At 40.2% G+C, this 25820-nt stretch overlaps 1 protein-coding gene across 1 annotated transcript in view; it reads left to right on the forward strand.

The window, feature by feature from the left end:
* LOC140486319 (syntaxin-binding protein 5-like) overlaps nt 1-25820 on the forward strand; it is a 549610-nt gene that overhangs the window by 273715 nt on the left and 250075 nt on the right. The window contains exons 8-9 of the mRNA XM_072585292.1: nt 527-650; nt 23036-23114. Of these exons, the coding sequence (XP_072441393.1) occupies nt 527-650; nt 23036-23114 (203 nt within the window). The remainder of the gene's footprint in view (nt 1-526; nt 651-23035; nt 23115-25820) is intronic.

Here is a 25820-nt window from a genome sequence, read left to right on the forward strand (position 1 = left end):
CTATTCAAATGGAGTAGGGGAAGGGTGTTCTCAGCATGGTTCAACTATTTCAAATAGAAGCACAGTAGTGTGCGGCAGATGGAATCATGAATTGATGGCATGTGATGGTGTACCTCAGCAGAAGGAGATAGGCTGAGAAAAGACTGGACACAGATTTGGAGGGCAGATGAATAGGAGAATATCTAACATAATGATTGATCATAATAAACTGCAAGGATTAGATTATGTACAATTGCTTGGCCTACGTTTTGAAAATAAAGCATTGATTTCGTATTGTTATCCCCACACACAATATAATTTCATATCAGAGTTTAATGGAGTGCCTTATTTAGCAATCAGTATGCATGGGTGTCAAATGTAATGTGCATAAGTAGATTACATTTAATTTTTTTCCATTATTTATTGAATGTAAAGTATAAGGGTATATTGATCTGTAACATCAATAATATATTGCTTCAAAGACACCAATAAAGCATAATATATTACTCACAAGAATATAATATACTCACTATAACTTTACTTATAGGCCATCCATTCTGTCAGCTGGCATCATGAAGGGAGGCAGTTCATGTGTAGCCATTCAGATGGTAGTTTAACCCTTTGGAACTTGAAAAACCCAAGCAAACCTTTTCAGATCATAGTACCACATGGTAAGCACTTCTGAAAGCTAATAGGTAAGTGTAGGTGTATACTACCTTTGCATAATGTTTTTGAAAAAAATGACATAGCATACATATGTATTTTCCTGTATCTTCGGATATTGCTAAAATAGATGCTTTCTGGTGGCCTATGAGTTGAACTGAATCTTGAACTGAACATAAAGAATTATCCCAGTGCCAGACCAAGTCGGCCTGAGGCAGACCCTGTATCTCATTTACAGCCAGTAAATCATCAGCAACCTCATGTAGGTAGATTCTGGGAGAGAAGTGAACCAATCAGAAGTTGTGGGAGGGAGAGTCCTGTAGAAGTAGGGAGCACTAGAAGAAGTGACAAAGAAATAATGAGGGAAATAACTAGGAAAAAGTGGGGTGAGCACATGGGGTGAAAGGAGGCAGCTGTGAGTGGAGACTGACAACAGTATTCCATAGTTCAGTGCACATTTTGGCCCCATTCTTAAGTGAGCTTTTTTCAAGCTTATTTTTTTTTTGTTGGAAACCTCCAAAGAATCCTTCAGGGACTACCAAAAATGTCACAAATATATCACATTTTCTGCATACCATTGGCCTATGCCAGCAGTGTTCAGTACAGCCCAATTTTGTAAATGGGATTTCAAACAGGTGTTATGCCTCTAATTCCATTCTCACGGGCAGGTTGTGGATATCTTCCGCATTTGAGAATTTGTCTGCCCTTAAGCACCATATTAGAATTTATAAGTGGCAATCCTCTGCAACAGCCAAAGAGATGCAGAAAATAAAACTGAAGAAAGATGTAATTTTGGTGATGAAAATTCTGCAAAATTCCGCTTCCAAGTTTTAGAAATAAGCCATAAATTTAAACTTGGGGCTTGGCCATTTCAGAACCAAACCAGGAAATTTCTTTTGCACAAAAAAATAGTAATTTTGAAATCTTTTTCCACACTTTACCTCCAAAAAAGCTGTGGATGCTGGAATAATTAGAGCTATTGAAATTGATCAATTTTTGTTTGGCAAGAGTATCAAGGGATTTGAAGGAAAGACAAGAAAATGGAGTTAGGTACAGATCAGCATAGAGTATTAGACCACTTGCTCCATCTCACCGCTTATTACAGGAATGTGTTTCTTCATTTATCAGACATATACACCCATATATTGTAAATGAGTATGCCTAAGGAACTGCATTTTCTCAGTGAAGCGGGAAAAGGAATTGAGTTTGTTGTTGCATCAAAACCTGGCTTCTGAGGGGGACACTGATTAAAGTTAAGATTTTCAAGTGGGTGTCCTTAGTTGGTAGGAAGATCAATCCCTATTCAATTAAGGGTTGTTAGTAGACCTCCAAAGCTAGAGGGCCAATCAGAGGCCTCCAGCTTCAAGGAAGTCTAAGTTTCAGTACAAGACAAGCAACTGGTATTGGATCTCAAAAAAGAAGGTTCCCATTCAGTCATTTTTAAAACATAATAAGATCCACAAAAAAATGCCATTCCATTAGATTGTGAGAAATTTCCTACTGGAGCAAGCGGAGAAGGCCTGTAGGACAGCAAGCAGTGCTAGCATCCTGGCCTACCACCAGTTGATCTGCCTCTTGTCATATCAGGAAACTAGGGATGAATGGAAATTTGGGAAGACTCTTATCTTTAATAAGACCCTTAATGAACCTAATAGCCTGCCCTGAAAAATGTGTTGCTGGAAAAGCGCAGCAGGTCAGGCAGCATCCAAGGAGCAGGAGAATCGACGTTTCAGGCATAAGCCCTTCTTCAGGAATATGCCCAAAATGTCAATTCTCCTGCTCCTTGGATGCTGCCTGACCTGCTGCGCTTTTCCAGCAATACATTTTTCAGCTCTGATCTCCAGCATCTGCAGTCCTCACTTTCTCCTAATAGCCTGCCTGCCTCCCTTTCTAGCTACTGAACTTTGTTGTGTGTGCTGCCATCCATATTTTTGCAGTATATGAGTTCATTAGGAGCTTATGTGGTCTACTGTGTTTGAAAGTAGCCACCTTTTGATCTAACAAGAGTCTTGAAATATAAACAAGACATAGTTTCTTTCTTCTCTGAGACTATTTACAGGTTACAAGATTAGGCTCTACATTACTATAGTCTGTTAGCAGGACTTAGCCTTAGGTCTGCCTCCTAAGAAATCCTAGTCTACTCTCTCACCAAACCCTTACAACTTCACTGTAGGTGATACGTACTGCACTCAGTCAAGTATTAAGTCTTTCAGAACCATGCAGTTCCATAAATAACATCGCCCCCGGCTTTTTCTAATAGCTGTTACTGTATACTTTTGTCTATATTTACATTTACCACTACCCCACCTACCCCAAGTCTTTTGAGTATACAAATTCAGGCAATCTGAAGATTTCACTGTTCTGCCCAAATGTAATCCGTCTAGACTTGGAAGAATGACAGTTTGTTGCACTGAAGGTAGTTGTGTTGGACTATCTTCCTAAGAGGCTGAGGTTTCTAGGTTTTCTTGGAACTGGAAGATCTTTAATTTCTTGGTTTTTCATTTGCAGACAATCCAATCCTTGCTATAATAGGCATTTTTTTCTGCACAGTATCTTGAACTTTTAGTCATTTATTGCTTGTTTCTTCTTCTCTGTGGTATATTCTATGAAGTTTTATGCAACACATCTTCAATTTGTGTCAGTGGATGTTTGTTTTCAATTTGCCAGTAGATCTGTGCTGAAATAGTAGACCTTATTTCTTATTTGTTTACCTTCACCAATTGAATTTTGGTAAAAATCAATTTGTTCACTTACTCAATTGTGCTCTTTAAATATTCATTCATACTTGGTGTAATATGCATCATTGTTGTTGAAGGTTCTTCTTTGGAAGGTAGGGTGGTCAGGTCTTCTGCTTAAACATGTCCCCTCCTAGTCACTTCAGCCTTCAAGGTGCGGCCTGAATTTATCATAAAAACAGAAATTGCCGCAGAATTCAGCAGATCTGGCAGCACTTATAGAGAGAAAGCAGTGTAAATACTTTGAGTCCAGTAACCCTTCTTCAGAACTGAATTTGTCATAATTAATTGTACATTATGTTGTGTTGCAATTTGACTCAATTTTGTTGTGGATGCTTTTATTGTCGCAAGTGGGGCATTCTGTTCAATTACAGCCTCTTTGCATTTCATTTTGAATCTGAACACCCTTCAGTTTTGATAGCATTGGAAAACATTTACACCAAATCATTATGGTCACAACTTTCCAACTTATTGAGAATATTTTTAAAAAGTACTTCTAACTAATTAATCTCATTGGATTCTGCTTTTTGTTTAGATTACTCCATGATCTTGCGATATTCTGCAAGATCTTCCATTAGCTGTTCCTTGACCATTTGTGCCTTGACCAGCTATTGCTTGACCTTTTAAATCCCTTCCAGCTTTCAAGTGAGATTGACATCAATTCCTGATTTTGATGTGCATAAAAGTTTTCTAGAATTTGGCATTCTTTAGGTTGAAGACTAGCCCATAGCATACCTCTAACATTACATGCAATTCCCCAAATAATATAGTTGAACTTCTACCAGCTGTAAACTTGGTTTTATCAGCCAAGACTCTCTATCTGAAAATATTGTGCCATTTTATCCTATGTTTAATTTGAAATTGGTGAGTCGTCCTTTGACATAGATATATGTTTGCCAAAATGTATGGTCTGAGTTACCAATTTCCCCTAGCAAGACTTTGGGTTTGTCTCCTCCTCCAGTTATTTGTATAGGTAGTTCATTCATATTTTTGTTTTTCTGAAGCTAGGTCCTGATTCAGCACATATTCTGACTGATTTTTGTTTCATAGCAAAAGCAATTGGTTTTGATAGCTGTGTGTTGTTCACATCTATGAGGTTTCTTTGCTTCACAACATTGGGAAGGATTTTTAGAGTCTGATGTCTGTCCTAACTGCTGAATTGGCATATCACATATGTCATTTATAGTTCTGTACCTGAAGAATTAAATAGAATTTGATGACCCCTTGTGTCGAGCTTGATTTTTTCTCCTTAGGATCAGTCTGTGTTGTTTTGAGACCTCCACTTCACTAATTAACTGAATAGGTTTCAAAAGTAACATCTTCTTTGGACTGTAATAAATCTGACAAAGATTTATCAATGATGCTTTTAGGAAATGTTCTCTTATGAATGCTGATTTTGTTACCATAGTTACATCTGTTCACTAGTCTGTAATGAAAGTATCTATGGATTCTTGTGGATGCTGCATTCTTCTGTTAAATCTTACTCTTACAAGAATTTTATTATTGCATTTTTTTTACCCCATGACCAGCAATATAGCATCTATTGTACATGCAACCATGTACAGAAATACATTTATTTGTTCAGCTTCTGACTTAGTACCCAATTTAGAAGCTATTCTTCTCAAAAATTGTTTCCTTAAGGATTTCTAATTTTATGGCAATTCTCCTGTACTTTCCTTCTATTCTAGTGGTTTTTCCTGCTCTTTACGACTTTAATAGACGATTCAACATTTAACCAGCAGTAATGTAAGTTTTACCTGTCATTTCTGGATGTCAATAGAAGTTTCCCTCACCCTTCATTGCTTGAATGAAGGATTTCCCAACTTTAATGTAATCTCCCAAAAAATGTCTATGTGAGACCAGAATAGTTCACTTCTTTAAATTACTCAAAGCTTCTCTGCCTTAAAAAGCTGGGTTTGTGATTTCCCCAGCTCTCCCCCCATACCCAGATTATGTGATTTTCTCTCTTAACCCTGTTAGTTTCATTTTTGTGTTTGGCCACATCTTGTGGCATCCTTGTGCTATGGCATACCACTTGCAATCTGGGTTATCACTTATTTTTTAAAATTCTCATCTTTTCAACTTGAACTATTGTACAGTTTAAATTTTTCACTCTGTACCAGAGATTCTTAATTTTGACTCATACAACTCACACCAATTCGCTAAACCTAGCTTTGGCACTGCTTCAACAGAACTCTGCCTCACAATGTAACCTCTATTTCTGCCTTGCAGCTGCAGATTTTGTCTATTTCAGTCCATCTTTTATCACTTCTCAAGTACATTCTTTCTGATTAACATAAATGTTTTTCAAGTTGAAAGACTTAGCTCTTTAAAAAAAAAAGTGCTTACCACTCTAAGGGAAGAAATGGTAGTTAAATGTTCTTAATGCTATAACTATAAAACTTTCTGAAAGAAAGTACAGCTAAAAAACACTAAAAAGGTTTTTTCTACACTAACAAGATTCACCTATATCCTAAGTGGTTTTACCACTTTACCTCTCCAAATAGGCACAAAGGTAGAGCGAAACCCTGTGGTGTCATCAGTCCTTATTTGGCATGAATGCCACCCAGCATCTGAAACCTGAATTACAAATCAGCAATGTTAAACCTCCAAGCCTCCAGTTCTAAAAGCACCTCTCTTTAAGGGACAAAACCCATGAAAGGAACAGTAACAAGAAAACAAGAGAAAAAAAAGGGCAGAAAACCAAAACTAGTAAAAAAAAACAAATACTACATACTAATTTAAAAGTAAAGACTCCAAAAAGAAATGAAGGCATACACTAATTATACATTAGACATCAACTGATGCTTTTACTTAATTAAATATATTCACGCACCACATGCAGTTTACTTTTACAGATCAAATGATAGATGATCCCAAGAAAAGATCTCTGACAATCTTGTTTATCATCAGTATAGAGGAGCTTTGCAGAATTAATACATCTGATCATTCTGTAGATGATCAGAAATATCCATAAAATATCTGGAAGATTCTTGAACACCGGCTCAAGCTAAGAATTAACTTCAAGATTAACAAATTCCAACTCATGTCATATAGACAGCAACACTGAGAACTGATTCACCAGTTTGTTGGCAAATGCCTAATCAAAGGCCTTAGTGTGACTTTCCCAAAAAACAACTCTCAGAGAGGCTTATCAAATTAATAACTGACTCCAAGGCAATAAAAGCCTTTGGAAAGGATCTTCAGAGCAAAGAAAATGCCATTCCATTGACACGCCATGGAAGCAAGTGTGAAACTTTAGTGGCAGACCAATTAAATTGCATGCTTTAGGTGCAGCCAGCACTATAGCTAAGGTCAGCATTGCACAGCATGCCAAAATAATCTGTAACACTTGCATTTCATCCTACCTCCTCAAAAGATGCCCAGCTCTGTTTGACATTGTAAAGCATGTGGCACTTAAGGACATTGGCCCCACATGTGCAGGAATTCTGCTTTCAAAGGCCAAACCATACCCAAGGACACAACACAGGTGATTAGCAAGACAGTACAACTCCACAACACTGGGAGTGAGGAAAATGTTCAGAAGATACACAAATACAAATACATCCATGAGCCAACCAAATGAAAAGTAAATTTCAGAAGATGATCAAGTTTTCCATATCGTTAACCTCACATACCATGTCAATGTTATAAAGTGATCTGAAGCTTTTAAAACCATGAACATCATATGTTCTGAAAAGGCAGGGGAACGCAGCTTTTATATTAATATCAAGAAGAGAGTTAATGCCAACATACTTCTACTATGCATCCATAAAGACATGTATCTCAGCAGGTGACACTCCATGGTACAACCTATAAGCAACTGTCTCACAATGTGTAACAGATCACCAACTCTATGTATTGGTAGAATCGCACCGCAGTGCCAAAGTGCAAGCTTACCTTGACTTCCCAATATCTTCTACCTGTTGGATATCAACAGTCAAACAGTGATAGGTCTACCAGGATGCACAGATTTCAATGTAGTCACAACTCATGATACTCAAACCACACACGTCATGTTGAAACAAGCCAGGAGCAGAGCCGGCCTGAGGTATTTTCTAACCAACCTATTCAGACATGTTATAACATATCTCTGGAGCAGGTGGGACTTGAACCTGTGTCTGTCTCCTACTTCAGAGTAAGGACACTTCAATACACCACAGCAGCTCTTCAAACCAGGCATGGCACATTTGAACCAGATTTCAGATACATGTACCGTGACCACTTTGACATGATTGGCAGTTTTAAAGGTGGTGCAATATTGCACCTTAAGAATGATGCAACCGCTTTTATCAGCTCTCTGAGGGCGTGCAGTGTGCACATTCAGGGGAAACTTTGAGCAGAACTGAATGAGATGGAGCAAAGTGGTGTAACTTGGAAGCTTGACCATCACACAGATTGGTACAGGTCCATCATATATGCTTTAAAGAAATACGATTCATTATGATAATGCCTAGATCCAAGGTACCTCAACCCTTCTGTTAAAAGGTGGTCACATAAAATACTGATGCTGGAAGAATTAATTCCTAAATTTTCCAGAGGAATATTATTCTCCAACTGGATGTGAAGCAAAGCTACTAAACTGTCTGTGTAGCTGAAGAATCAGCTGCTTACAGCATTTTGGACATATTTTGATATACTATTTCTGATGGTTACTGGTCCAAAGATGTGCTAGTTAGGTGGATTGGCTATACTAAGTTGCCTGTAGCATCCAGGGATGTGGAGGCTAGGTGGATTAGCCATGGGAAATGCACTGTTACAGGGATAGTATGGGGGTGGGGGTGAGGGTGTGTGTGGGATGAGGGGGGTGCGGGTCTGGGCAGGATGCTCGTCGGAGGGTTGGTGTGAACTCGATGGTTCGAATGACCGGCTTCCACACTGTAGGGATTCTAAGCTATTAGCCAACCAAGATCTGTTACAGCAACACATGGATTGGTTTGTTGAAAATGTACCTGCAGTTGCATAGCTCACAATATCGCTTGCAGTGAAAGGTAAAACATAGGCAGAGCATCACCATAACCTTATGTACAGGTGACAGTAGTGCAATGACATGAATTAGTATTTAATGGCACAAAGTGCCAGATTTTATGAGGTTCCAGTACTCTGCATTCGGAGCTTATCCTCAAGCAAAACCAAAGATGTTAAACAAATGTCAACTCTACAGAATAAATAGGAACAGCAATGTTGTCTCAACGTTTCAGCTTTCTCTCTATATATATTCCAATGCCATGGAAATCGCCACTGCAAGATTTGCTCAGGAAGAACATCCTGTATTGGCAGCAAGACAACTATTTGTGATTCTTTCAAACAGGTTCGGTCAGTAAATTCATGATTGCTGCAATCCTATGACCTCAGTAAAGACATGATTCTCAAAATGGATGCATCAAAAAAAGCATAGGCATGTGTCTTTTGTAACATAAGAAGTCTGTTGCTTTTGGTTCAAAAACGCTGTCATCTGCTCAAGCAAACTATTCCAATATGGAGTCATTAGCTCCTGCATTTAGCGTCAAGTTCACACCTCCTGATTTGGTGAAAATAAAATTGGTAAATGAGGTTTAAGCCAGTAGAAGTTTAAGCCATACCTGTTGAATGTAACTAACAAATGCACCACTACACATTGAACATCTACTTGTCAAAGGACTGACTTTGAAGTGAATGCAAACCAGGTACCAGGATGATTACATCTGCCATGTTGAATGGATTGCCAAATCCACAGGAAGACCAAAATGTTTCTCTTGATGTACTTGTTGATACTGTTAATGATGAAGTTGATAATATTACCAACTTAATTTGTTAAATTTTGACCAGTGTAAACTGTTGCAATTGGCAATTGCTGAACATAAACTGTAGGATCAGCAAAAGATCATTATTCAGGAACGACATGACAATATTAATCAAGTGGCTGGGAACATTAGTTAATTTTGGCCATACAGAGACAAACTTGATATATCACAAGTTCAAATACCTAAAACACAGCACTAAGCTATTATATTAAACAAGGGACATGTGGATATTAAACTCACAAGACAGCTAGCACACGCATTTGTGTACTAACATCGGATGATCAGGATATTCAACAATTTGTGAATGCATGAGAAGCAGGCCGAACATACCAATAGCAGCAGAGGGAGCTTCTACATCCAAATGATGCTCGATCCATTTCTTGAACAAAAGTAACAACAGACTTCATCACACTGCATGGGGAAGATTTACAGCCCCCTGCTGGATTACTTCTCCACATTTTCTATTGTTTCATTATGTAGCAACATGAGTACAACAGTTGCTGATATGAGGATTAATTATTCAGCATCCCAGAACAAATAGTGTTTGTCAACAGAACATAATTCAAATCAGTGATCACCAAATGTCAAGCAATTTTGTTTGGGAGTTTTTACCTTTGAAAACTGGGGTGATATTGTATTATGTTTCAGTTTGTCAGTATATCTTTAAGAGACATGCCCATGATATGATCAATAGCACAACATTGGACTTGAGGGTATAAAGGTCTCAGTCTTCCTGTTAACTTAAGCTCCTTGAAACATGCAACACCACATTATAGTCCAACAGGTTTATTTGGAAGCACTAGCTTTCGGACCACTGCTCCTTCTTCAGGTGGTTGTGAAGCAGGACTATAAGACACAGAATTTATAGCAAAAGATTCCAATGTCAAGCAAATAAAATGAGGCATTTAACAAACCTAGGTTATTGTTAACTCTTTCATCTTTTAGAATGGGTTACGGGTTTTGGTTTATTAATATGTAAATCCCAGAACTTCTTTTAAGTCACATTCTCAAGGTAACTTAAGGTTTTATAAAAAAAAGGTGAGATCTCAGCTCAGACAATGCATTAAAGGTGTGAGATCAGAGTCTGTCTGTATCTCAATCTTGAGTCACACTGGTTCTATTTCTAAAGTGGATTTACAAAATATTATATGGATTGACTGCCTGCACTGATTGCCTACAGGTTGTGCATTTTTTGAGCAAAATAGAATGTATCTGCAAATATGATTCTGTAAATACAAATTAACCCCATACACTTATATGTGTGTGCGTGTGCAGGGGAGAGTGAGGGTGTGCGTGTGAGTGCACATGAGAGAATGTGTGTTTGCATGTGTGCAAGCTTGGTAAAGCATGTGTGTGAGTATGATGGGGTATAAGCCTGTGAGAGGGTGCATGCGTGGTTGTGGGTGTGGGGGTGTATGTGTGGAGGTGTATGTGTGTACATATGAGAGATAGCATGTGTATGAGAGAAGGTCTGCATGAGTGTGTGAGTATGTAAGAGTGTGTGTTTGTGTATGTGAGAGAGAGAGAGTGTATAGTGTAGTGGAGTCACCTGTAGTATGACATGAATGCAAGGTCCCGCGGGGTTAAAGCCATCCTCATGGGTACCGAACTTGGCTATAAGCCTCCGCTTGGCCATTTTGCATTGTTGCCTGTCCCGAAGATCTGAGACTGAATGTCACTGACCACTAAGGTGTTCCTCAATTGGGAGGGAACATCCCTGTCTGGTGATTGTTGTGTGGTGTCCATTCAGCCATTGGCATAACATCTGCTTGGTCCCGACAATATACCATGCCTCAGGGCAATCTTGCAAGATGTCAACAGTGATCCCAATGAGCCAACCAATGAACCGGAACAGTCATCCCAGAGATCAGGAGAGGAACAACCAAAGAAGGAGTCGATTTGGACCCATCCAGAGGGCCGCTGCCTTGGGCTTGACATGTATACTCAAACTGTCAGGAAATGTGTGAATGCCAGATTCATTAGTCGCACCCACAAGGTAGAGTACAACATCACCTGAACGCAACTCAGTACCATCCATGCTCTCAAAACCAATAGCAACATTGTCATCAAACCAGCAGATAAAGGAGGAGCCATTGTCATTCAGAATAGGATGGACCACTGCAAGGAAGTGTACCAACAACTGAAGAACCAGGAACACTACAGGCAACTATCGGTCAATCTGACCTAAGAACACACCCATGAACTAAACACACTGATCAAGATTTGGCACGGTGGCTCAGTGGTTAGCACTGCTGCCTCCCAGCACCAGGGTCCCAGGTTCAATTCTGTCTGTGTGGAGTTTGTACGTTCTCCCTTTGTCTGGGTGCTCTGGTTTCCTCCCATAATCCAAAGATGTGCAGGTCAGGTGAATTGGCCATGCTAAATTGCCCATAGTGTTAGGTGCATTAGTCAGAGGGAAATGGGTCTGGTTGGGTTACACTTCAGAGGGTAGGTGTGGACTGGTTGGGCCGAAGGGCATGTTTCCACACTGTAGGGAATCTAATCATCTCATCAAGACTTTTTATCCAGTTCTTCAGGGTTCCCTACGCACTCTCATCCCACGTACTTCTTGCGTAGGGGACTTCTATGCCCTCCGAAGATACACAAAGCCAACACACCAGGATGTCCCATTATATCAGATAATGGGACTCTGTGTGGGAATCTTTCTGGCTATGTTGAAGGCATCTTGAAACCCATTGTACAGGAGACCCCCAGCTTCTGTCGTGACAGATTTATTACATAAAATCAGCACCCATGGACCACTTAAACCGGGAACATTCCTCATCCCAATGGATGTTTCAGCACTCTACATAAGCATCCCCCACGATGACGGCATCATGGCAACAGCCTCAGTACTCAACACCAACAACTACCAACCTCCAAGCACCATCCTACAACTCATCTGCTTCATCCTTGACCACATTTTCACCTTTGACACCCATTTCTTCATCTAGACACACAGAACATCCATGGGGACCAAATTGGCATCCCAATATGCCAACACTTTCATGCACTGGTTCAAACAAGACATCTTCTCCGCACACGACCTCCAATCAACACTATAAACCAGGTATATTGACGACATTTTCTTCCTCTGGATGCATGGTGAGGAGTCACTGAAACAACTACACAGAGATATAAACGAGTTTCATCCCACCATCTGACTTACCACAGACTACTCTTTAATATCTATCTTATTCTTGGACACATGCATCGCCATCAAGAATGGGCTCCTCAGCACTTCACTCTACTGCAAACCCATGGATAACTCATGATGCTACACTTCTCTAGCTTCCACCCTAAACATATTAAAACAGCCACCCCCTACGGACAAGCCCTGTGCATACACAGGAGCTGTTCAGATGGGGAACACCTTGCTGGCACCTGAATGTGCTCATGGATGCCCTCATAAGTACACAATACGATGCTTAACTCATCGAATGCCAGTTCCGACATGCCAGAGCGAGAAACCATAATGATGTCCTCAGGAAATAAATATAGATTGCAACCAGTAGGGTACCCTTTGTTGTGCAGTACTTCCTGAGAGCCGAAAAACTATGCCATGTTCTTCGCAGCCTGCCAAGACTTTCCCTACGCCTCCACCTCTCACCTTTAAATGACTGCCAAACCTTAAACAGATCATTGTTCACAGCAAACTGCCCAACCTTCAAGGCAACATCGACCACAGCACCATAAAACCCTGTCATGGCAACTACTGCAAGACATATCAGACTGTCAGCACGGATAACAATATTACACATGGGGGCACCACCCACCAGGTACACGGCAGGTACTCATGTGACTCGGCCAACATTGTCTAATACGCTGCATGCAAGGTTGCCCCAAGGCATGGTATATTGGCGAGACCGAGCAGAGGCTACGACAACGGATGAATGGATACTGCACAACAATCACCAGACAGGGGTGTTCTCTCCCATTCGGGGAACACGTCAGCAGTCAGTGACATTCAGCCTCAGATCTTTGGGTGACCAGCCTCCAGAGCGGACTTCAGGACAGGCAACAATGCAAAGTGGCCGAGTGGAGGCTGATAGCCAAGTTCGGTACCCATAAGGGTGGCTTTAACCAGGACCTTGCGTTCGGGTCATACTACATGTGACTCCACTACACTATACATTCTCTCTCTCTTACACACACACACACTCATACATACTCGCACACTCATGCAGACCCTCTCTCACACACCGTCTCTGTCATACACACACATACATTCTCCACACTCACCCACGCACACACTCTCTCACAGGCTTATGCACCATCACACTCCTACACACACTTTGCCAAGTTTGCACTCACGCAAACACACACTCTCTCATGTGGACTAACACTCATACGCACATACTCACATGCTTTCTCTCTCTCTCCCCCCTCTCTGTCTCCCCCCCTCGCCCCGCTTCTCTCTTTCACTCCCCTCTCTCCTGCACACGCACACAGATATAAGTCTATGGGGTGAATTTGTATTTGCAGAATTATATTTGCAGATACATTCTATTTTGCTCAAAAATACACAACCTTTAGGCAATCAATGCAGGCAGTCAATCCATATAAGATTTTGTAAATTCCACTTTGGAAATTGAACCGGTCTGACTCAAGATTGGGATTTCAACATCTCACACCTTTAATGCATTGTCTGAGCTGAGATCTCACCTTTATTTTATAAAACCTTAAGTTATCTTGAGAATGTGACTTAAAAGAAGTTCTGGGATTTGCATATTAATGAACCGAAACCTGTAACCCATTAGAAAAGATGAAAGACTTAACAACAGTCAAGGTTTGTTAAATATATCATTTTACTTGCATGACATTGTAATCTTTTGCTATAAGTTCTATGTTTTATGGTCCTGCTTCACAACCACCTGAAGAAGGAGCAGCGCTCCAAAAGCTAATGCTTCCAAATAAACCTGTTGAACTATAATGTGGTGTTGTGTATTTTTTAACTTTGTCCACTCCAGTCTGACACCAGCTCCTCCACATCCTTGAAACATGACATGCTAATGAAAGCTTGCTATTCTTTGTAATCAAATAGCTTGAGGTTCTGAAGTAACTATATTAATGAGCTGTACTAAATGTCCATTGGCTCTTCAATACAACATACCCAGTTTTAGTTATAGTTCTTATTACTGCATTACCCAGTTAAGTTCTGAAGGACAGCATAAGCACATCAGATAATAGTACCCTGCTCAAGGTGAAACGTTCATCATATATTATCTAATATCTGCAAGGCTATCCACCCGATCTGATATAAAGAGTCTTATAGAGGAAACAAAATATAATTTATTGCTTCTCTGCAATTATTTACACATAATAAGAAAAGTCTATGTGTGCATTACTACAAAGGCTATTGGGAGGACTTAGTCTTAGGTTTGTCTTCTACAAGAGTTCCCTTGTAGCTACTGACTTGGATGAGCCAAAACAAAACAATAAACATGTCGGTTTGGTACAATAGCATCACTAACTATATTTTTATTCAAACTGAATTATTGTTGCATTTTTCGTTCAGGAGTTCATTAATGATAGGGGATAGCCACAGAACACTGGTACCCATTGTATACATAATTGTGGTGACAACAGTTTTCTATTAATGGTTATGGTCTAATGATCAACTGTTTGTCTGGATTGCTTTATTTTATTGAAAACTGTAAAACATATTACAAGTTATAAAGCAGACATCACAACGAACCTACTGATTTCTGTATGTACAGACCAATGCCATGTGAGTTGCATCATTGTATACACACAGTACATAGAGTTATTAAAGGTGAATTCTCTTAAAGGCAGGGTACAGGTATAAAATTCCCACCTTTCCAAAAGAAAATTTAATTATTTAGAATAACAAGTGAGTCTCTGAGTCACTATAGGGTGGCATGGTGGCTCAGCGGTTAGCACTGCTGCCTCACAGCGCCAGGAACCTGGGTTTGATTCCCGCCTTGGGCGACCGTCTGTGTGGAGTTTGCACATTCTCCCTGTGTCTGCGTGGGTTTCCTCCGGATGCTCCAGTTTCCTCCCACAATCCAAAGATGTACAAGTCAGGTGAACTGGTCATGCTAAATTGCCCATAGTGTTAGTCAGGGGTAAATATAGGTTAGGGGAATAGGTCTGGGTGGGTTACTCTTGGAAGGGTCGGTGTGGACTTGCTGGGCCAATTGGCCTGTTTCCATTCTGTAGGGAATCTTGTCTAATTTAAAATAATGGATAGGCAATAGAGGAACTTTGATTATCCAGCAAGGTTGCGAGGTCCCGATGTTTGGCTAAACTATGTTATCCAGCATTCGATAAACGAAATACTGACCGCCTGTATATGCAGACCTCATGATGGAAGTGCAGTTAATTATCAGTGATGTTATCTGTCATCTTGTTTCTCCTGTCAAATTTATCTTTAATGAGCTGTAGCTGCTGTCTCAGAATGTTTAGTGTCTGGTTAATTCAAACCAGTGATTAATCAGTTATTTTTGTGTGGTTCAAGCATTCTTGGTATTTACTGTTTATTTCTTAAAACCTTTTAGTTCATTTTGAAACTTGGTTTTACACCCTGGACTTTCTAATTCTATTTATGTTTTAGCCAGATCCAATACATCTTCTCCTTCATAACATTCTCTAATAACTATGCAGCCTCTCTGTATAGCTTTCGTTTTTTAAACCAGTATCACTTCTCCAGGCTACTTAAATGGTTCTTTGGCTTCCTTTATATCCTGCTTGAATTATTTTACTAGAATATCAATTGTTGTCACTTATTTCTGAAAGGACTCTCTCATAAGTGATTTACTGCTTCTTTTTCTTTATGCTATTCATTGCCACCAGTTTCTGCAGATCTGTATTTTCCCTAGCATTGCCTGAGTTCAAGCTGCCATTTATGTAGTTGTTCCCACTGAGCCTGTTCTTTTAAACTGGCACAGTGTCCCATAACTGGCAATATTTAGAATGGATTAATGATATAAATATAGATTATCTTACTCCCTCACATTTTTCAGCATTTCATACAGCTTGTAAGCTGAGGGGAGATATCCCCTAAAGATTTCATCATCTCAGAGTTGGTCAAGTATGGATTTATCCTGAACTAGATGTTCAGTCTTTTTTCTCTTCTTGAATTTCTATTTCTCTCACCACAACAGAGAGCTGAGGTGTTAGCTCCACGAATTCAGAAAAAATGTGTTCCATTTTTCTGTCATACTCAGTTCTGCAAGTGTTTCCTGATGCAGTTCCTGATGTGACACTGACGTTTGACTGATTCCATGAATTGTGACTAGCACAAGGTCACACCACACTGGTATACCTGTAATTGCTAGCCAATTTGTGTCTATCACATAGAACATCTGCAACATCCAAGTGAATTGATTGTACTTGCCCGTGAAAACTATTTATTAATTGCACAATTTGTTAAGTGTATTCAGGAAAGTTTCCTCAAGCAGTATATAGAGGGGCAAGACTCGACCTACTCTTGGAAAATAGGGCAGGATAGTTGACTGAGGTGACAGTCATGATTTGGAGATGCCGGTGTTGGACTGGGGTGTACAAAGGTGGGGGAGCATTTTGGCACCAGTGACAATAGTTCTACTAATTTTAAAATACTCATGGAGAAGGACAAAACTGGTCCACAGGTTCAAGTTCTAGATTGGGGCAAGGCAAATTTTGTTGGAATTAGATAGAAGCTTGCAGAATTTAATTTAAGTAGCTTGTTTGCAGGAAAAGGGACCTCCAGCAAGTGAGAAGTCTTTAAAAGTAAGAGTTCAAAGTCTATATATTCCTTTGAGGTGAAAGACATGGTTGACAGGAATAGGGAACCCTGGATGACACCCTTGTTGAGCTTTTGACCAGAAAATAGAAGAAGATATGGCTCTGGTACAGGCAGCTAAAATCAAGGGAATCCCTGGAGGAATATAGGGGATAGAAAGAGAATACAACCCCTCAAGGACCAAAGTGGACATTTATGTGTAGTAATTCAGGAGATGGTCAAGGTTCTCAATGAATATTTCTCCTCTGTATTTACCGTGGAGAAAGACATGAAGACTTGGGAACTTGGTAAAGGTAGTAATCTTATCTTGGGAACAGTCCATATCACAGTAGAGGAGGTGTTGGATGTATTAGAATGTGTGAAGGTGGATAAATACCCTGGTCCTGACTAGATATATCCAAGAATACTGCGAAAAGCTAGAGAAGAAATTGCAGGGACCCTGGCTGATATTTTTGCATCATATTTAGCCATGGGTGAGGTCCCGGAAGACTGGAGGGTAGTGAATGTTGTGCTCTTATTTAAGAAGGGCTGGAAAGAAAAGACTGGGATCTATACATTAGTAAGCCTAACATCTTTGGTAGGGAAATTACTTGAGAAGGTTCTGAGATAAGATATGCATGCATTTGGAAAGACAGGATTTGATCAGAAGTAGTCAGAATGGCTTTGTGTGTGGGAGATCATTCCTCACAAATTTGTTAGAGTTCTTTGACGAAGTGACCAGGAAGGTTGATGAGGGCAGGGCGGTAGATGTAGTTTATATAGAGGTAAAAACAATGACTGCAGATGCTGAAAACCAAATACTGGATTAGTGGTGCTGGAAGAGCACAGCAGTCCAGGCAGCATCCAACGAGCAGCCAAATCGACGTTTCGGGCAAAAGCCCTTCATCACTAATCCAGTAGTTTATATAGATTTCAGTAAGGCCTTTGATAAGGTTCCACATGGTAGGCTGCTCTGGTTGGTTAGATTGCATGGAATCCAGGGGGAGCTTGCAAATTAAATACACAATTGGCTTGTTGGTAGGAAGCAGAGGGTCATAGTGGAAGAATGCTTGTCGCAATAGAGGCCTGTGACTAGTGGAGTGCCTCAGGGGTCAGTGCTGGGCCCATTGCTGTTTGTTATCTATATCTATATGCAAATCTACAAGGCATGATTAGTAAGTTTGCATATGACACTGAAATAGGCAATATCATGGATAATGAAGAAGATTATCAGAAATTGCATCAGGACCTTGATCAACTGGGGAAGTGGGCTGAGAAATGGCAAATGGAGTTTAATATAGGTAAGTGTGGGGTCTTGTATTTTGGAAAATCAAATCAAGGTAGGAATTTCATGGTGAATGGTAGGGCCTTAAATAGTGCAGTGGAATAGAAGGGTCTTGGAGTTCAGGTGCACGGTTCTCTGAAAGTGGAGTCACAGGTAGACAGGGAAGTGAAGAAGGCTTTTGGCATATTGGCCTTCATCAGTCAGGGCATTGAGTATAGACGTTGGGAAGTTCTGTTGCAGTTGTACAGGACATTGGTGAGGCCACACTGGAATATTGTGTTCAGTTTTGGTCATCTTGCTATAGGAAGGATGTTATTAAACTAGAAAGAATGCAGAGGAAATTCACAAGGATATTGCCAGGACTTAATGGTCTGAGTTGTTGAAAGAGTCTGTACAAGCTAGGACTTTTTTCTTTAGAGTTTAGGAGACTGAGAGGGGATCTTATAGAAATGTATAAGCTCATAAAACTCATGGATATGATCAGTGCACTCAGCCTTTTTCCTAGGGTTGGGGAATCGAGGACTAGAGGGCATAAGTATAAGGTTAGAGAGGAAAAGATAAAAGGGAACCTGAGGAGCAACTTTTTTACACAGAGGGTGGTACGCATATGGAATGAACTGCCAGTATAAGTTGAGATGGATACATTAGCAACATGTAAAAGGCTTTTGGACAAATACATGGTGAGGAAAGGTTTAGAAGGATATGGGCCAAGTGCAAGGAAATGGAGTTAGTGTAAATGGACATTTTGGAGAAAGTGAGGACAGCAGATGCTGGAGATCAGAGCTGAAAAATGTGTTGCTGGAAAAGCGCAGCAGGTCAGGCAGCATCCAAGGATCAGGAGAATCGATGTTTTGGGCATAAGCTCTTCTTCAGGAATGAGGAGGGTGTGTCCAGCAGGCTAAGATAAAAGGTAGGGAGGAGGGACGTGGGGGACGGGCGTTGGAAATGCGATAGTGGAAGGAGGTTAAGGTGAGGGTGATAGGCCGGAGAGGGGGTGGGGGCGGAGAGGTCGGGAAGAGAATTGCAGGTCAAGAAGGCGGTGCTGAGTCCGAGGGTTGGGACTGAGATAAGGTGGGGGGAGGGGAAATGAGAAAGCTGGAGAAATCTGCATTCATCCCTTGTGTTTGGAGGGTTCCTAGGCGGAAGATGAGGCGCTCTTCCTCCAGGCGTCGCTTTGCCATGGTCTGGCGATGGAGGAGGCCAAGGACCTGCATGTCCTTGGCGGAGTGGGAGGGAGAGTTAAAGTGTTCAGCCAAGGGGCGTTTGGGTTGGTTGGTGCGGGTGTCCCAGAGGTGTTCTCTGAAATGTTCCGCAAGTAGGCAGCCTGTCTCCCCAATGTAGAGGAGGCCACATCGGGTGCAGCGGATACAGTAAATGATGTGTGTGGAGGTGCTGGTGAATTTGTGACAGATATGGAAGGATCCCTTGGGGCCTTGGAGGGAAGTGAGGGGGGAGGTGTGGGTGCAAGTTTTGCATATCTTGCGGTTGCAGAGGAAGGTGCCAGGAGTGGAGGTTGGGTTGGTGGGGGGTGTGGACCTGATGAGGGAGTCGCGGAGGGAGTGGTCTTTCCGGAATGCTGATAGGGGAGGGGAGGGAAATATATCCTTGGTGGTGGGGTCTGTTTGGAGGTGGCGGAAGTGATGAAGGATGATACGATGTATCTGGAGGTTGGTGGGGTGGTAGGTGAGGACCAGTAGGGTTCTGTCCTGGTGGCAATTGGAGGGGCGGGGTTCAAGGGCAGAGGAGCGGGAAGTGGAGGAGATGTGGTGGAGAGCATCGTCAACCACGTCTGAGGGGAAATTGCGGTCTTTGAAGAAGGAGGCCATCTGGGTTGTTCGGTATTGGAATTGGTCCTCCTGGGAGAAGATGCGGTGGAGGGGAAGGAATTGGGAATATGGCATGGCGTTTTGACAGGGGGCAGGGTGGGAGGAGGTGTAATCTAGGTAGCTGTGGGAATCAGTCGGTTTATAGTAAACGTCCGTGTTGAGTCGGTCGTCCGAGATAGAAATGGAGAGGTCTAGGAAGGGGAGGGAGGAGTCTGAGACGGTCCAAGTAAATTTGAGGTCGGGGTGGAAGGTGTTAGTAAAGTGGATGAACTGTTCAACCTCCTCATGGGAGCACGATACAGTCATCGATGTAGTGGAGGAAAAGGTGGGAGGTGGTGCCAGTAGATGGACATTTTGGTTGGCATGAACCAGTTTGGGCTAAAGAGCCTGTCCTTGTGCTGTAGGACTCTATGACTCTATCCTTCAACTAAAATAGATGAACCATAGTATGCTAAAAGTTTTGTATTTGCAGATTTTGTCCTGACTTCCTATCTTTTTTGGTACATGTTTTATGAATTTGCATATAACCATGCCCCATGTCAATTTTAACCATAACAAATAGTTTTCTGAGGACAGATAATTTGAAATTTTTCACGCACTTAGACAATGTGATGACATTGCTAGTTTCTATGGGATTAGCAGTGTTCATCAATGAATCATATATTTACCACCATTTCTCTCATTGTGTATATTGTTGGATTCCAGATCATTGATGACTCTATTTTCTGCCCCGGTGGGATTCAAAATGGTCTTTATTGTAACTTGAAGATCTCCATTGTGCACTTTTTTTCAGTCAGTGCATGGCTCTTTGTAACAACATAATTCTTTGCTCTTGCACAATGCCTCTGCAAATGTTCTCTTCTGTCACATACCTTGCAAAACTGATTATAAACTGGGCATTTGCTTGGTACATTGCAAAAGACCATATTTTCCACATATCTTGTAACTTTGGATATTCTTAGTAATTGTTACAACTGTTGAGTTCATGCTTTGGACTGTAAGCTTTGTTAAACTGTCAGCTTTGCTTCACACCTATGTCCAGACTCGGTAGTTTTTTGACTTCAAAAGTCTTCGATTTGAATAGCAAGTCTTTCTGGAAACCTTTTGTGTAGGTGAATGCAGTCATCAACTTAACAACTTTGCTTGCTAGTTCCCTACCAGAAAAATCACCCTGATCCTTTTCTCTGCATCTGCTCACAATGTAGTCTACGGATTTTATAGACCTCTGTCTAAATGACATGAATTTTAGTCATATGAATTTTAATCTGACTCTGATTTAGTCTTCTAATGTTGTTCATATGTTTGGGATCTTTTAGCTTTTCAACAGCTGTAACTCCCCAATGTGATACATTTATATAGACCTTTATTACCATTTGCTAAGCAGATTTTAATGACTTTCTTTTCTGTATCAGACATACCTGAATCTACAAACCAAAGTCCTGAATGCAGTTTAAACACTTTGAATTCTACTAAAATGTCTGCTATGTCCCTTAGACTAGGGAATTTTGTGGACATTCTGACAATTCTTTCCATGCTTACTATCAATCTACACCCTGATCACTTGCCTTTCTCAAGTGAGTTAAATTAGCCTTTCCATAGTAATCTGTCCATTGGTCTCTGGCACAGTAATGAACAAAAATATCAAGAATTATCTTGTGCACTTTAACACAATTTAAAACTGACAACCATGTGGATTAACTTGCTTACTGACCATTCAAGCATGACAAGATTGATTGATTGAATTGATGTTTTCAACTAGTGTTCACCATATCATGTTAGTGTTAATGGTCTAATAATTACAACACATGGACTGAAACAATTCAAGAAGGTAGTTCACCACTATCTTCTGAACAGCAACTAGGGATAGGCAATAGCAATGCCCACGTCCTGTGAATGAATTTTAGAAACTTAAATGAATAATTCTTCATCATGGTTTGATTAACACTGTCAATTAGTATATTTAAAATATGGTACAAGATATGGTGCAGGAATTACAGCACACCAATTGATTTCTGTGTGCCCGGCTTGCAGACACAAATCAAACAACATGTCAGCTAGAGTCTCAGGATTTTGTACACAGAGCACATGCAGTCCTTAAATGTGAATTCTCTTTACGGTAAGGTGCAAATATAAAACCATCAACTGAATTACCTGATAGGAACTGCAACAAATAAAGCAAGAATCCATTTGAGAACTATATAAATTCGGGAGCATGATGAAGATGATAGCAAATGCAAGAATTAGTAAGAAGCCAAGAAAGGTGGTGAGAATCTAATATTTAGAGAGGAGGAAATGTGAAAAGATATTGAATTGATGCAAAAAGGAATAGTTACACGTAGCCTTAAAAATTAAAAGTGGTAGGCCAGATTTGGACTGTGATTATTATCTCATGTATACTTTCTTACAAGATAGCCACAACTATTAACTTAGAAAATCCCACATGCATAATAGATAATATTGATATGTTGTGTGAAATTATAAAGATAAAGTTGTCTTACGGACTAAACATTTGCATGGTAAACCAAGAAGAGGGATGGAAATCAATATTAAATTAAATTTAGTTCCAATTTCCTTGAGACATAATATATTTTCATTAAACAGTAACAAAATGCCAAGCAAAGTGAACATCCAGTGAAAACAAAACAAAGATCAAGTAAACTGCTCTTACAGTTTACACATCTACTACCTCATACCATATGTTTAATTGATTTTGGATGGATTTTGTAACAGGAAAATACAAAGTAGGGCTTTGCTTCATCATGTGCTTTATGTACTGATCTGTTGTTGCCTTATTCCCAGCAACAGCACATCCTCCTCCTTGAAAAGATAGGGCATAAACCCAAAAATAAATAAAAATAACAAATTCAAATCAGATGTCAAGAATAGCCAATTTGAACAGGTCTAAATACTAGAATTATTTGGGTCCATGCCAGTATTATGTTAATTTCTGTGAAAGACTACCTCCATAGAAGAAGAAATATTTTTTATTTATTTATAGTTATAGTATGTTTTTTGTATCTTGGTCTTTTGTTGAATAGGAAAAGTCCAACGGGATGGAAAAAAGCCTGAGCCGTGTAAACCAATCCTAAAAGTAGATCATAAGACGTGTAGATATAGGTAAGTCCCATCATTTGTGTTTATTTGCATCTTTAAGACTACCTGTGTAAAATACTAACTATTGTAAAAACAGTTTTTCAACAACCACAAAAGAATTTGCTAAATTTGGTTGGATCCGTTTTTGTGGTTGCTTTGGTGTATTCTTCTCAACTGCTGCTATTGCTATTTTTGTTTGCTTAATTTTTTTTGTACAGCCTTTCAATTATTTCCTGACACATCAGTACTTTTTTTTATCAATACTTACTGCTGTTATCTCTTTGGACCAATCATCTTGGAACTTAATTTGGCATGACAGAAGGAAAATCAATGTGATAAATAGTTTTCAGAGATTGAAATAGTGCATTAACTTTGAGATGCAACTCTGCTATGTGAAGGATGGCACTTTATTATCTGAATGTTACATAGTATTTTCAATGATTCTTGTCCTTGTCCAATCCTTATCCTCAATTCATCTGTACGTCCAGTAATTCAAGAGATTTCAATTGCACCATTTCAATTCATTACTGCACCAATATGGAAACAACGAACTCTGAATGCTAAAGATCTGAGACAAAATCAGAAATTGCTGGAAAAACTCAGCAGATCTGGCAATATCTGTGAAGAGAAAGCAGACTTAACTTTTCAAGTCCAGGGACTGAGGTCGGGTCACTGGACTCAAAACATTAACTCTGCTTTCTCTACACAGGTATTGCTTGACATGCTGAGTTTTTAATTCTGATTTTGTTACACTACTGGATTCTCTTGCTTACAGTGTGTCATAGCGAGTGCAGAAACAGCTACATAAAGAACAATCTTACCCAAAAATGCTTCATAAAATGTAGTTTCTGAAACTTCTTTTATTTTCTAATTTCTCTTTTAATCTCCTCAAGTTGGTAATAATGCATCCTCTCAGATTTTTGCAGGTCTTCAGGACTATAAATGTAGTGATTGGAATGAGGTCAGTCAGATGGACCTCATAGAATCTGAGTTCCCTGTTTGGAGCTGTAAATCTGGTCCAGTCAGGGAATTCTGGCTGACAGATATAAATAGGAGCATGAGGGGTTCCATTCACTCAAGGAATCGGCTCTGAGCCAGCTACGTCAGTGTCATTTACTATGCAGATGTGAAAAAAAAGGGTGACTTAATTACAAGATGCCACCCTTCATGAAGTTATTTCAGTGGCAATGAGAGAAAAATATGCTCCTGAAGAGATTTGTTTGCAACAACCATCTTTGTGTTGGGGTAAGCATTTTTGGCATCAAGCCACTATTTGGGAAGCTTGACTCATTTGATCCTACCACCCAAGACTGGGAAGAATACATTAATTTTTCTTGGTAAATAACTTTGGGGCCAATGAATAGCACTGAATAGCACTGAAAGCTTGTGGATCCACAGTTTCTTCAGTTATTAGGAACCTAACTTTCTGTGAGGCCACTAGATACTAAAACCCTTCAAGAGTTAGCTAAGAAATGTTATGACCCCCTCCCCCCACACCAAGCCTCCTTTAATTCTGAGGTGTTTTTGGTTTTACTCAGCAGTTCAAAAGCTAGGGGAATCTGTGTTGGGATTTTTGACACTGGCAGAGGCATGTTATTTTGATTGAATCCGAAATAAGATACTGAGAGATCATTTCGTATGTGGGATTAATTATGTAACCATGTGGAAGCACCTTACGCTGAGGCCAATTGGACTTTAGTCAGACATTACAACTGTCTTTATCATTGGAAAATTCAGAAGTGGAGCTTATGCATTATGGGGTATTCCAACAGAATTCCGACTGAGCTTGGGAGCACCACTTGAGTGAAGGTAATTATATAACCTCATGCAGGACACATTCTAAACTGAGGGACTCTAGGTCAGCCTAAAACAAACCCAAGCCTTGGCCGAATGGTTAATATTTTCTTGAGGATCCAGGCCAGCAGGCCATTATACTTGCTGCCGGTGTGCGAACTCAAGACAGCAAAAAAGTCCCATTCGGCCTGAATTAACTAAGGGAACTCATGGGGCAGTATCCACGAGAGTGCACACCTTGGAAAGTCCACCTGGTTTGGAACAATTAAATTGCTTAGCAACATCCAAATCAGAACCATCAAAATAAACATCTGATTAAATGGTCACCCAGTTTTAATGGAGGTCAACACTGGTGCGGCAATATCACAGATTGCAGAACCATCTTTAGCAAAATTCGCTCTGGACTCCAACCCTTAAGTTTACATAAGACCTCAACCAGGCTAAAAAACTTTACGGAGAACCCCTACCGATTAAGGGTACAATTTTAGTTCCAGTCTTTTCTGAGAAGCAGCTGATTCAGTTACCTCTGGTTATAATAAAAGGGTCGGGCCCAAGCTAGATGCCTTGAATTTGGTCAGGAAGGATTCAACTTAATTGGCTTAGCATTTTTTAATTAAAAAATACCTGCCTGAGTGAAGTCCTAATTAAATATCCAGAAGTTTTACAGAAAGTCTAGGGACTATAAAAGGGGTCAAGGCCACCTTGCATGTGGACCAGGAAGCAAATCCACAATTCTGCAAGGCCTGCCCAGTAATATTTGCCTTATGTGCAAATGTAGAGGCAGAAACCAGAATGCTAGACAGCGAAGGAATCATCAAATCCATCCAGTTTGTGGAATGGGCAGTGCCAGTTGTACCAATGTGAAGTCCAATGGGTAGGTTTGCCTTTGTGGGGGCTTCAAACAAATTATAAACTGCTTTTTGCTGCTGAATCCCT

The sequence above is a fragment of the Chiloscyllium punctatum genome, chromosome 15 (assembly GCF_047496795.1).
Source record: "Chiloscyllium punctatum isolate Juve2018m chromosome 15, sChiPun1.3, whole genome shotgun sequence".
Classification (NCBI taxonomy): domain Eukaryota; kingdom Metazoa; phylum Chordata; class Chondrichthyes; order Orectolobiformes; family Hemiscylliidae; genus Chiloscyllium; species Chiloscyllium punctatum.